Below are 12,924 nucleotides of genomic sequence, written 5' to 3'. Positions count from 1 at the left end.
TTGAATGATTACTGCATTGAAAAGCTACTTTGAAGATTCTGCACAGTGTCCCAATTGTGCAGCAGCTCCACAAATAATAACAGAATCATATATTTTTTTATCACAGTTAACATCTTTAACACTGTTGCTTATCAAAACAGACCTTCATTCACAGAGGCTCAAGAGTAACTCGGGAGACGAACTTGGAACATCGCAGAAAACGGCAAACTTGTCATACCCGTGGGAACTCGATTAAACTCTTGATCATACACTTGGGATCTCGTACACAACCACGAGTCTTTCACTCGGGGTACCTCTTGTGTCAACTCGCAACGTGAGACTCAGATTTAAGCAAATCACTTGCAGAAGGCATTGGATGTTGTCAAATCAAATATTTGCAAGTGTAGCTTAAAGCATTTTTTCCTGAAGTATTTCAACATTGTTCATGTTAAGAACACTTCCAACTAAGCACCACTGATCTTGGGATGAAACTTTTTTTCAAAATGGAATTTTGATCAACAACCAATTTTAATAGTTTAGAGTGACAAGCCAAAAGCATTATCCACACCATATCTTCCTGCATTTAACAGGGACCACACTTTTAGAGCAAAAATGTTAATACTCATTTCCCAACAATATGCACAATATTATGCACAACAATCAGCATGGCGATTCCTTCTTTTTACCGCAGACGTTAAGTGTTTTGGCATCTGGCCAGTTAATATTAAGCTGAGGCCACTTACCGGTCCATTTGCAGCACATTGATGAGGTGTTCCATAGCCTGACTGCCCACTTCTAGACGATATTTCTAAAATAAATTTAAAGTGTACATGCTTAGGGCTAACAAAAATTTTAAAATCTGCTTTTAACAACTGAATAAAGATTTGTATTTTTTCTCCTCCTCCTTCCTCCACCCACTCCCCCATAATTAATAGGAATAGAGGGGCTGTTTTAGACTTCCAAAAGTTTTAAATTGTTACAGATAGCAATGCAGGTTAACAAAGACAAAGTTCATTCTATGGCGAAAGAATAATTACATTACTCTTATTTACAACTTTGTTACGTTGGGGCAATATACGCATGCCCTGGCTCGCATAGTACAAAAATATTGATTTATGAATTTTTACAATATTGCATTTATTAATTTAAGTGCTCCTATTTCCGGAATAATGTGATCAAATTGATGCCTATCAAACGTACACATCAGATTTCAAAGTTATCTTATGTTCAGTTTTGGTTAACAGAAAGAAAACACAAATTATTCTCTGCAGGGATTAGGTTGTATGGTTAAATGTATCTGCCTTTGAGATATATTTTTCCAATTAGAGCAAAAAGTTCTTTTTCTCAGATTAATGCGTTTCATTATGCATCATGCATTTCATAAAGGGAAAGCTTTATAATGTAGCATGATGTGATTTACCCTCATTTATTTCAATGGGCAGTGTAGTCACCTGCGTTGCCTGACATATGTTTGATTTATGTGGTGCTTTTCAAGCCTGTAACTCTTGCGTAACATGCAAAGTGTCTACAACTGTTTACAAAAGTGACATCAGGCATTAGGGTCAAGAGTCCCAAGCACTGACAATGGCACAATTCGTACTAGCTGCAGCTTAACAGGTCAAGTGGGAGAGTCTAGGACCAGGGGGTACAGCATCAGAATAAAAGGACATACCTTTAGAAAGTAGATAAGGAGGAGGAGGAGGAGGAGGAGGAGGAGGAGGAGGAGGAGGAGGAGGAAAAGGAGGAGAAGGAGGAATTTCTTTAGTCGGAGGGTCATGAATCTGTGGAATTTATTGCCACAGACAGCTGTGGAGGCCAAATCATTGGGTATTTTTAAGGTGAAGATTAACTGATTCTTGATTAGTGTGGGTGTCATGGGTTATGGGCAGAAGGCAGGAGAATGGGGTTGATAGAGAAAGATAGATCAGCCATGATTGAATGGCGGAGTAGACTTGATGGACCGAATGGTCTAATTCTGCACCTATGACTTCTGAACTTATGGGAGGCAGTGAGGGGGGCAGCAGAATGTAGAGTGGAAGCAAATGCCAGGCGGGCCAAATAGCTTGGAGGTTTGCAGCAATCCACAACCTTTTGAAACACACACAACCATACCTTTGACAGTGATTTGAGTGCTCTCACAGCATCCCTGCGGTCCTCCAGCAGCGTAGCGGAAGCTACTCTGTCACATAGTTTCTGAACCTGTTTCAGGAGATGAAATGGTTAACGACTGAATGCTGAAGATAATCCAGATAGCTTAACTGTACAACAGCATTCCAAGGATTTCAATGTCTATTAACCTACGAGCAATAAATACAATCCACATGCTGATATGAAGTTATAAATTACTGCACTGCAGAAAGCATATACATCGGGCCGTCAGTAGCGGCGACTACGGAGGGTTCATAGCCCCGGCCACGGATGAACAAAGGAGGAGGACTGACTGAACTTTGTTGCCTTCCACCACAGTGAAGAATGCTGTGGCGGATGTTTATGTTAAATTCTATTGTGTGTTTTTTTTTTAAATTAAGTGTATTGCTGCTGGCAAATTCATTTCACTGCACCCTCGGATGCACGTGATGAATAAAATTGACTTTGACTTTGAGAAAGCTGGGGTTCAAAGTTGGATAATGGCTCTAAGGTCTGATCTCCCACTATTTTTATCGAACAAAACATCCACCCGAAACCAATAGGAAAATGCTAAATTATTGTGAACATGGTTCAAAGTGGATGAACAAAGCATCTACCACAGCTGAGAAATTCCTCCTTTATTGTGCTTTCACATTGTACAAGTTTAGTGGAGGCACAAGGAACTGCAGATGTCGGAATCTTGCGTAAAACAAATTGCCGGAGTAACATAGTGGGTCAGGCTGCACCCGTGGAGAACATGGATAGACAATCTTTCAGGTCGGAACCCTTTTTGGTTAAGTTTTTTTAATTATTATCACGTGTGGGGTAGATGGGAGTCAGGACCGCACTCTCACTGATGAGAGGACGATTCATTTGCCTCATTACAGCTGGGAAGAAACTGTCCCCGAATCTGGAGGTGTGAGTTTTCTAACTTCTGTACCTCTTGCTTGATGGGAGGGGGAGAAGAGGGAGTGACCGGTCCTTGATCATGCTGGTGGCCTTGCCGAGGCAGCATGAAGTGTCGATGACGTCAATGGAAGGGAGGTTGGTTTGTGTGATGGTCTGGGCTATGTCCACAACTCTTCCCAATTTCTTGAAGTCTTGGATGGAGCTGTTCCCAAACCAGGCTGTGTTACATCCTGATAAAATGCTTTCCACAGAGCATCGGCAGAAGTTGGTGAGGGCTGTTGGGGTTTTCTCAGTCTGAAAGGGTCTGAAAAGGGGTTCTGGGCCAAAAGTAATTTATCCATATCCTCCAGAGATGTTGCCTGACTCGCTGAGTTATCGCTGAGTTATTTTTGTATGGATGTAGTACATTGAAGCTGAATGTTCACTTTAAGCGGAACATTACTTCACATTGAGCAGATACACAATGCACTTTCAGTCAACTGCACCATGCTTGTGTCAATTTGTGCAGAAACAGGTCAGTAAAAGTCTAACTAATTCTGGAAGCTGTCCAACTTATTCACATTGACAATGCAATAGAACAAATGTAATCCATAATATTTTATCAACGTTTTTAACTTAAAATTATTACGTATTATTACAGAGGTGCCCATCAAATCTATGCCATCTCGTTTGACAAATTCCAGCAGTCCTGTACTCCTTTTCCTTCATATCCCACAAATTATTCTCGCTGAAACTTTTGCAGTTTCTCAGCGGCTATGTGTTCACCACCTTTGTTAATCTCAATAAAGCTTTCAACCCTGTTTGTCAGGGGCCCCTATGAAAAATCACGATAAAAGTATGGCTGATCGAAAGGTTGTTTGACAACTCTATGACAGTATGGTGTTTAGTTTGGCTATTATTGTCACGTGTACCGAGGTATAATTAAAAACTTTATTTGCATGCTATCCAGTCAAAGACTATACATAATTACATGAAACCATCCTCTGTGCATATGGAGGATAACGGATACTTTTAGTGTAAGGTAAAGTCCGATAAAGTCCGATTAAAGATATTCAGTCTGAAGAAGGGTCTCGACCCGAAACGTCACCCATTCCTTCTCTCCAGAGATGCTGCCTGTCCTGCTGAATTACTCCAGAACTTTGTGCCTATCTGATTAAAGATAGTTCAAAGGTCTCTATTGAGGTAGATGGGAAGTCAGGACCATGTTGTAGCTGATGAAAGGACCATTGCATTGCCTGGAGACAGTTGGGAAGAAACTGTCCCTGAATCTGGAGACATGCGTTTTCACACTTCTGTACCTCTTGCCCGATGGGAGAGGGGAGAAGTGGGAGCGACCAGGTGGCGACTGGTTCTTGATTATTGCTGGTAGCCTTGCCGAGGCAGCGTGAAGTGTAGGTGGTCAATGGAAAGGTGGATTGGATGGATTGTGTGATGGTCTGGGCTACATCCACAACTCTGCAAAATTTTACCGTCATGGATGGAACTGTTCCCAAATCAGAGATAGATCAGAGAAATAGGTGTTCACACCTATTCCCAATATCCAATGATGTGAAAGAAAGCTGTGTGGCTTGCCCGAACACTATTTATTACAATATTCTCTGCAATGCTGTCTCATTGCCTAGCCTGATAAAGGTGGAATCACCTTTAAATAACTTAAAAACAGCAAGACTGACAGTTATTTTTAATTTAACCCTCGGCCAAAACCAAAAGTACAAGAAACTACCTTTGCTCTTTGCTCTTCCTCTTTGCTGGTGACTGTGAAGTCAGAAGGTGAAATGGAGGTGAAATGGAGGAAAGCTTGGAGACATTTGCCAGTGCCTGAGGCACCTATGGCACAAAGAAAACAGAAATCATGCACCAACCTGCACTGAACACATCATACACAGAACTAAACATCCTTGTGAATGGTCAGAGGTTTCAGTAGTGGACAAGTTTACAGACCTTGGCAGCACCCTCTCAAGATCAGTCAACATTCAGTCAATACAGGTTAGCAAAAGCCAGTTTTGCTTTTGGAAGAGGGAGGTAAAGTGTGGGAATGAAGAGGAATCAGTCTAAAGATTAAGCTGAAGGTGTCTCATCCTACTGTCATACCCAGCTTAACCTACACTAGCAAGACATAGACAGAGTACAGCAGACAGTCCACATGACCTGACTGTGCAGATACTTCACATCAAGAGGAAGACACGTTCCATTCACACAGATTCTACCCCAAACACACCTCCACAGTATCTATGAAAGAATCACAGATCAGGTGGTTAGGACATCAGATGAATGTCCAATGACAGAATACCAAAGCAGCAGCTTTATGAGAAATGACTGAGGGCAAACAATCATATGGCGGACAGCCAAAGAGATTGAAAGACTATCCTGCAACATCCCAAAAAGTTGCAGCTTTTCAATCTCTCCTTATAATTTCAGCCTCCATTCCAGGCATTATCTTAGTGAACCTCTTCTGTACTCTCTCTCTTTTGTTCCCACATCCTCCCTTCAACAGCTGCACACAATACTCCAAGTGATCTAACCAATGTTTAGTACAGCTGTAAAATCCCAACTCTTATGCTCAATGTCTCAGCCAACAAAGGTATGCATGCAAAATGCTTTTGTCACTACCCTATCTACCCATGCTGCACATTCAGAAAGCCATGAACTGGCACCCTCCTAGGTCCCTGCCATTATTTATTTGATCTTTTATTTTACTTCCAAAGTGTATTACCTCACACTTGTCTGGATTAAATTCCATTTGGCACTCCTCTGCCTAACTTATCAGCTGATCTGTATCCTGAGGCACTTACAAATCATATCCCTGCATTCTCATCCAAGTCGTTGATATATTACAAAGGTCCAATCACCAATTCCTGAGATACACAACACAACAGTTTCCTGAGAAAACACTACTATCCTCTGCCTCCTATCACTGTTAATTTTGGATCCAGTTTGCCGACAGTTTATATCCTGTAACAAACAGGATGGAAAAAATGAAATCAGTTAATGACTAGAGACATTAAACGGCAGAATGCCAGAGGGAACAGTGCTGAAGCCGCAACTATACACAATTTATATTAATGACTTGAATGAAGGGACTGCAGCCACGTTTGTTGATGAGGTAGGTTAGCAAGCTTGAGGAAGACAAAGAGCTGGAAAGGGATACAGATAGGTGAAGTGATTAGAGAAGAAGTTGGCTGTTGGAGTATAATGTGGGAAATGTGAGGTTATCAACATTGGAAGGGTAAAAAAAAATATTTAAAAGGAGCAAAGGACTACAAATGCATTACATTACAAAAGATGTCGGAGATCCTAGTCCATAAAATACAAAAGAATGTTGGCAAAAAGAGACACAAACTGCTGGAGTAACTCAGGCAGTCTGACCCTTCTGAAGAAGTGGCTTGACCAGACACGTCACCTATCCATGTTCTCCAGAGATGATGTCTGACTCAATAAGTTATTCTAGCAGTTGGTCTTTTTTTTTAGTAAACCAGGATCTGCAGTTCCTTATATCTAAACATTATTGGCAGGCAGGTAAAACAAATAAATACAATTGGCCTTTCCTGTGAAGGATATGACGAATGGGAAGTAGAAACATTTGGTGGAATTTCACTATATTTTAAGGCCTTTTCTGGTGTACTGGGTGAGTTCTGCTCTATGTGCCTTTGGAATTATATGCTTAGTCTGGAGAAAATGAACAGGCAATGTAAGAGTTATAGAGTGATACAGCATAGAAACATACCATTGGGCGCACCGATCCATAATAATCTCATCTCCCAGCACTTAGTCCATAATCTTTTATGCCTCAGCAATTCAAGAGCTCATCCAGACACATCTTAAACACTGTTAGTGACCCAGCTTCAACAACTCCCAGGTCAGTGTACTCCAGGTACTTAATAGTTCCTGGATTAAGGAGCCCTTATATCCCCTCTGAAACTCTTCCCTCTCACCCTAGATCTGTCAGGGCTCGAAATTGACGGTTGCCCGGGTGCCAATGACCAAAGTGCCACCGGGCAACCTAAATGGCGAGTCATTTTGCCCGGCTTGGCAACTTGGTTTATACCGAAGATAGACACAAAAAACTGGAGTAACTCCGCGGGTCCGGCAGCATCTCTGGAGAAAAGGAACGTGACGTTTTGTGTCGGCGACGGTTGTGGGAAAGATGCTAAGTTCAAGTTCAAGTGAGTTTATTGTCATGTGTCCCTGTATAGGACAATGAAATTCTTACTTTGCTTAAGCACACAGAAAATAGTAGGCATTTACTACAAAACAGATAAATGTGTCCATATACCATGATATAAATATATACACACATGAATAAATAAACTGGTAGTGCAAATAACAGAAAGTGGTTGCTAATAGTCAGAGTTTTGTCCGAGCCAGGTTTAATAACCTGATGGCTGAGGGGAAGTAGCTATTCCTGAACCTGGTTGTTGCAGTCTTCAGGCTCCTGTACCTTCTACCTGAAGGTAGCAGGGAGATCAGTGTGTGGCCAGGATGGTGTGGATCTTTGATGATACTGCCAGCCTTTTTGAGGCAGCGACTGCGATAAAACCCCTCGATGGAAGGAAGGTCAGAGCCGATGATGGACTGGGCAGTGTGGCGTGACGGAGGGTCGGAGCGAATGTCGGGCCCCGCACAGCAGCAGCGGCGGCTCCATCTCCTCTTCCCGCACCCCGCCCGGCCTGTTAGCGGCAGCTGCTGCCACTCTGCCAACCAAAGATCCTATAGGATCTTTGCCGCCAACGGTGCTTTCAAAACAGACCCTTGGAGGGAGGTGTCGGTCAGAGGCGGAAGTAGAGTGGGTGGGGGGTGATTGGAGGAGGGAGACGAGCCAAAACACTCTCGACAGACCTGCACCGCAGCCAGGATCGATCCCGGTTTCCCCGTCCCCGCCCGAGAACCCCCCCACGCCCAGGGATGGCCAGAGCGTCAGGAGTCAGACGGGCGCGGTGCCCCCAGGCCCACAGCCAGCGCAGACAAGCAGCGCAAAACCCAGCTCACTCTGCCTGTCCCGCCAGGTTAACCAACAGCCCTGTATGGATTGAGACGGGGCTGTAGGCGAGACAGGCAGCTGAGCTGCATTTAGCGCTGGATTGAGCTGAAATTACCGTTCACAGAAGCCTCCGAATCCTCGCGTGTGTGTGAGTGTGCGCGCGCGGCCGCCAAGATATTCTGTCCGCGGTCCCCTCTATATTTTGGTTACGATTTCTGTGCCTGACATGTGTTGTACGAGGAGCGCTGGCCTTCCTTCCCACCTCCTCTGCCCCTTCCTCGCTCTCTCTCTCTCTCTGACGCCCCCCTCCACGTCCCCTTATCCTGAGAGCCCTCCTCTTCATCCCGCACTGATCCCCATTCCTGTCTCTATTCAGTCCTCACTGACATCCCCTGTGCTCCCCACTCCCCCCCCCCACATCTATTCATCCTGCACTGATCTCCCTAGCCACCTCGCATTGATTCTTCTGCCACTCCCCATCAATCCTACATCGGTCCCCCAATTCATTCTGTACTGTCACCCCTTCATCCTACACTGCTCCTCCCATCCATCCTGCACAGATTCCCCCCATTCAACCCCACTGACATCCCCCGCGCTCTCCCCTCATAATTTTACCTACTCCAACCAACACTCACTAATTCCCCTGCCTCAATCCATCCAGTCCACGCCGATTGCCTTCTCAAGCCCCCCCCCCCCACCACCATCTATCCATCCATCCTGCACTGATTCATACACCCCCCCCCCCCCCCCCCCGACCCTATTGTGCTGTAAATGTCTTCAGAGCTAACATTGACTATGTTTGATAACGGAATGCAATCAAATATGTTTTAATTCCCAATGTTATTATTTGTTTTAATCCATAAAGATGGATTAATTAAATTTTGAACACGTGAAACATTAAAACCGCTGTGTTCGATTGTCACTGACACGTTATTACAGAATTCATTTTAATGGCAAATCAATGATGTTAATATGGAGTATCAGTACAGTAGTTATTTAATGAGCAACATTCAGAACTATACGTTGGATTTATCCAGGTTTTACTTCTAGTCAGTCATATACATCACAAATCTGGTCAGGAGATATTTCAATTGAAATTCTAACGTTAATTCTGAAGTGGGAATGATGGAAAAAGCATTTATCAACAAAAAAATTTTTAAATGGTGCTTACAAACTGGGTATCTTCATTGCCACATACATCTAATCTGAATGTCTGGTAATGTGGCGTCTTGACACCTTTAAATATATTACCAAACATTTGCTGCATTTATGTCCTTTGGCCATCTCTTGTCAGTTAGTATAATGTTTAACCTGTCAGATGGGTATAGTCAGTTTTGTCAGCTATTATTATAAAATGCCTTTAGAAAATTCCTTGCAACCTGTATATTTTGTGGTGGATAAATTAAGTGGGAAGCGAGAGTGTTTCTGTACCAATAGCAATAACGACCCAAGCTATGGCCATGTCATGATAATTTTCGGTCCTTCACAGAAAATATGCATCAATCTGTAGTGTGCATGGTTAAGCATATATGTTATCAAGGTCCAGGATTTATTGACACAGGTTGATCATACGCTGAATAATCCAACCACATTTTTGTTTGGAAGTGGAAAGAAATAATAAAAATTGCATTAATTGCAATGTGTAAAAAGAGTTGAGATACCGTATTATAATTTTGCTGCATGTCATTGTGGTATATATCATGTCTTGATTGGTAAATATGTTAGTTTGTGACTTTATTTGAAGCAGAAATAATATGTGAATGCTTCATTGAGCATAATTCCGACTGGTAACAACGCACTTCGTCCGAGCATGCGTCATGCAAGCCATCTTAAATGACTACCTAAAATGTCATTTGGCAACCTAAAAAGCTGCCAAGGTTGCCCGGCTGGCAACAGGGAAAAAAGGTTAAGCGAGAGCCCTGTCTGTTCTCTACTTTTATCCATATCTGATGTGGGGGACGTTTCCTTTAGAGACCCTATTTATACCCATCATAACCTTATATATCTCAATTATGTCTCTTAACATGCTCTGCTCAGGGAAAAGATCCAGCTTCTCCAGTCCATCCTAATGAATGAACAACTCCATCCCAGGCAAAATCCTGGTGAATCTTCCCTGAACTCTCTCCTTCCTATAGCATTGAGACTAGTGCTGCACATGGTAAGGGAGTTAAGCCCCTGTCCCACGATGCGAGTTCACCCAAGAGCTCTCCCAAGTTTAAAAAAAAATCTAACTTGTGGTAAGTACGTAGCGGGTACGTAGGACCTCGTGGATGTCCTGTTGCGGCTCGTAACGCTAACGGCAGATATTCGGGAAACGCGGTAACTAACGGTAGGTACTCGGGAAACTCTTGGACATTTTTCACAATGTTTAAAAAACTTCACGAGTTACCCCGTTTCCCGAGTACCTGCCGTTAGCATTACAAGCCTGTACGGGACATCCACGAGGTCCTATGTACCCGCTACGTACTTACCACGAGTTAGATTTTTTTTAAACTCGGGAGAGCTCTTGTGTGAACTCGCATAGTGGGACAGAGGCTTTAATGAGTATGGGGAGAAATTAGGAAAGTAGTATTGACCCTAAGATTGGCAGCCATGATCCTTTCTATGAGGATATTGAATGATCTTATAAGAGGCCATTGACTGCAGCAGAGCACCTAGAACTCCAAATGTAGCCTTACCAATATTGTGTACATCTGTAACATAATGTCCTAACTCCTGTACTCAATAGCTTGACCGATGTGGGCAAAGGTGCCCATTGCCTTCTTCACCACCCTGACAGCCTTTGTCTGTACACCTTAATAAAACTATGTTCCTGCACCACTATGTCTCTGTTCTACAACACTCCCCAGAACCCTGCTAATTACCGTGCAAATCCTGCTCGGATTTGCGTTGTGTGGAAAAAGTTGCCCTTCAGGTCCCTTTTAAATCTTTCCCATATCATCTTCAACTGTATTCAATTGCCCTTCCTGTAACAAGATGTCCTAATTCCTGTATTCAATACCCTGAAAAATGAAGGCAAAGATGTCAAATGCCTTCTTCACCACCATGACATGTGCCCCCACCTCCATCGAACGATGTACCTACACCCCTGGGGTTCTCTGTTCTACAACACACCCCATGGAACTGTTATTTACCGTGTAAGTTTTGCCATAGTTATCAACTCCTCACATTTATCTAAATTAAACTCCATACACCATTCTCGGCCCATTGGTCCAGTTGATCAAGATCCCAACGTATTCACAGATAATCTTCTTCACTGTCCACTAGTGTCATCCACAAACTTACTAACCATACATACCACCTACAATCCCATCCGAATTGTTATTATAAATAATGAACACCAGTGGGCCTGGCACTGATCCCCATGCACACAGATATGCTGATGGTCCCAAATTAGTCCTTGCCTTTCCAAATGCATAGAACAGGGCAACACAAGAACAGGCCCTTCAGCGTACAATGTCTCTGCCCCACAAGATGCCAAGACCCATCTGTCTGCACATAATCCATATCCCCCCATTCCCTCAATATCCATGTCTCAAATGCCACAATCGTACCTGCCTTACCTACAACCCCAGCAGCACGTTCCAGGTACTCGCCACCAACTGTGTAAAAGAACTTGCCCCGCACAATTCCTTTACATTTTGCCTTTCTCACCTTAAAGCTATGCTCTCGAGTATTTGACTTTTCTATCTTGGCGAAAAGGTTCTGGCTGTCTACCCTATCTATGCCTCTCAGAATTTTCCATATTTCTATCAGGTCTCCCCTGAACCTCCGTAATGCTAGAGAAAACAATTCAAGTTTGTCCAACCTCTCCCTCTAGCTAATATCCCCTAATCAAGGCATCATTCTGGCAAGCCTCCTCTGCTCCCTTTCCAAATCCCCCACGTCATTCCTTTGATGGGGTGACCATAACTGTACACAAGACTTCAAATATTCCAATACTCCAAATGCATGTAGTTCCTTTCTCTAAAAGCCATTCCGATAACTTACCCCTTCACTGATGGAAGGCTCATCATTCTTCAGTTCTTAAGCTTTTCCTAACAACCTTTCTTAAAAAGGCACAATATTAGCCACCCCCCAGTCATTCAGCGCCTCATCCATGGCTATTGGTGATTGAAGTATCTCGTTCGGGGGCTCTACATTTTCTTCCCTCGTTTTGCATGATGTCCCGGAATATATTTCACCAGATGCCAGGGATGTATCTATGCAAATGTGGTGTAACAGCTCCGGCACCACCTCTTCTGCAATGTGAATTCTCTTTAAGGCATCACTATTAACTTCCCCAAATTCCCTCAGGTCCATGTCTTTCTCCATCATAAATACAGATGATAAATGCCCCACCCACGTTCTGTGCCTCCCCAAATAGAGGACCTTATTGATCTTTAAGGACCCCATTCTCTCCATAGTTACCAAAGCTATCTCCTGCCCCCCTTTATCCCTTCAAGATTTCCCTCTTACGTGTATATCCACTATACTTAGGGAATTCACTTGATGTCAGCGAACTATACCCGACATATCAGATCCTTGATATCATGCCAAACCTTTATTATTGACCAGATTATCACTTCAGCCTATGCTGCTGGCTCCTGCCAGCCTTACCCCCTTAACTCTCAGGGTGAGTGAAGATACTCTTCACTCTTGCTCTGTCATTCAATCATGGCTGATCTATCTTTCCCTTTCAACCCCATTCTCCTGCCTTCTCCCCGTAACCTTTGCCACCTTTGCTAATCAAGAATCTGTCAATCTCTATTTTAAAAATGCCTAATGACGGCATCCACAGCTGTCTGTGTTCACTAATTCCACAAGTTATCCACCCTCCAGCTAAAGAAATTCCTCCTCATCTCCATTATAAAGGTATGCCCTTTTATTCTGAACTCTTGCAATTTGACTTCTAAAATAGTCCCACCAGATGTCTCTTTACCTGGAAGCAG

The 12,924-nt window shown here is 43.3% G+C and overlaps 1 protein-coding gene across 7 annotated transcripts in view; it reads right to left on the bottom strand.

Moving 5' to 3' along the window:
* The window catches only part of uso1 (USO1 vesicle transport factor), a 113,742-nt gene that overhangs the window by 96,207 nt on the left and 4,611 nt on the right, over positions 1 to 12,924 (bottom strand). For all 7 annotated transcript variants that reach the window (XM_033020104.1, XM_033020123.1, XM_033020075.1 and 4 more), the window contains exons 2-3: positions 2,092 to 2,178; positions 723 to 787 (exon numbers count right to left, since the gene is read on the bottom strand). In XM_033020104.1, the coding sequence (XP_032875995.1) occupies positions 723 to 787; positions 2,092 to 2,178 (152 nt within the window). The remainder of the gene's footprint in view (positions 1 to 722; positions 788 to 2,091; positions 2,179 to 12,924) is intronic.

This window comes from Amblyraja radiata, chromosome 1 (assembly GCF_010909765.2).
Source record: "Amblyraja radiata isolate CabotCenter1 chromosome 1, sAmbRad1.1.pri, whole genome shotgun sequence".
Classification (NCBI taxonomy): domain Eukaryota; kingdom Metazoa; phylum Chordata; class Chondrichthyes; order Rajiformes; family Rajidae; genus Amblyraja; species Amblyraja radiata.
Note: the sequence above shows the minus strand (reverse complement) of the source record. Positions and strands in the feature narration are given on the sequence as shown.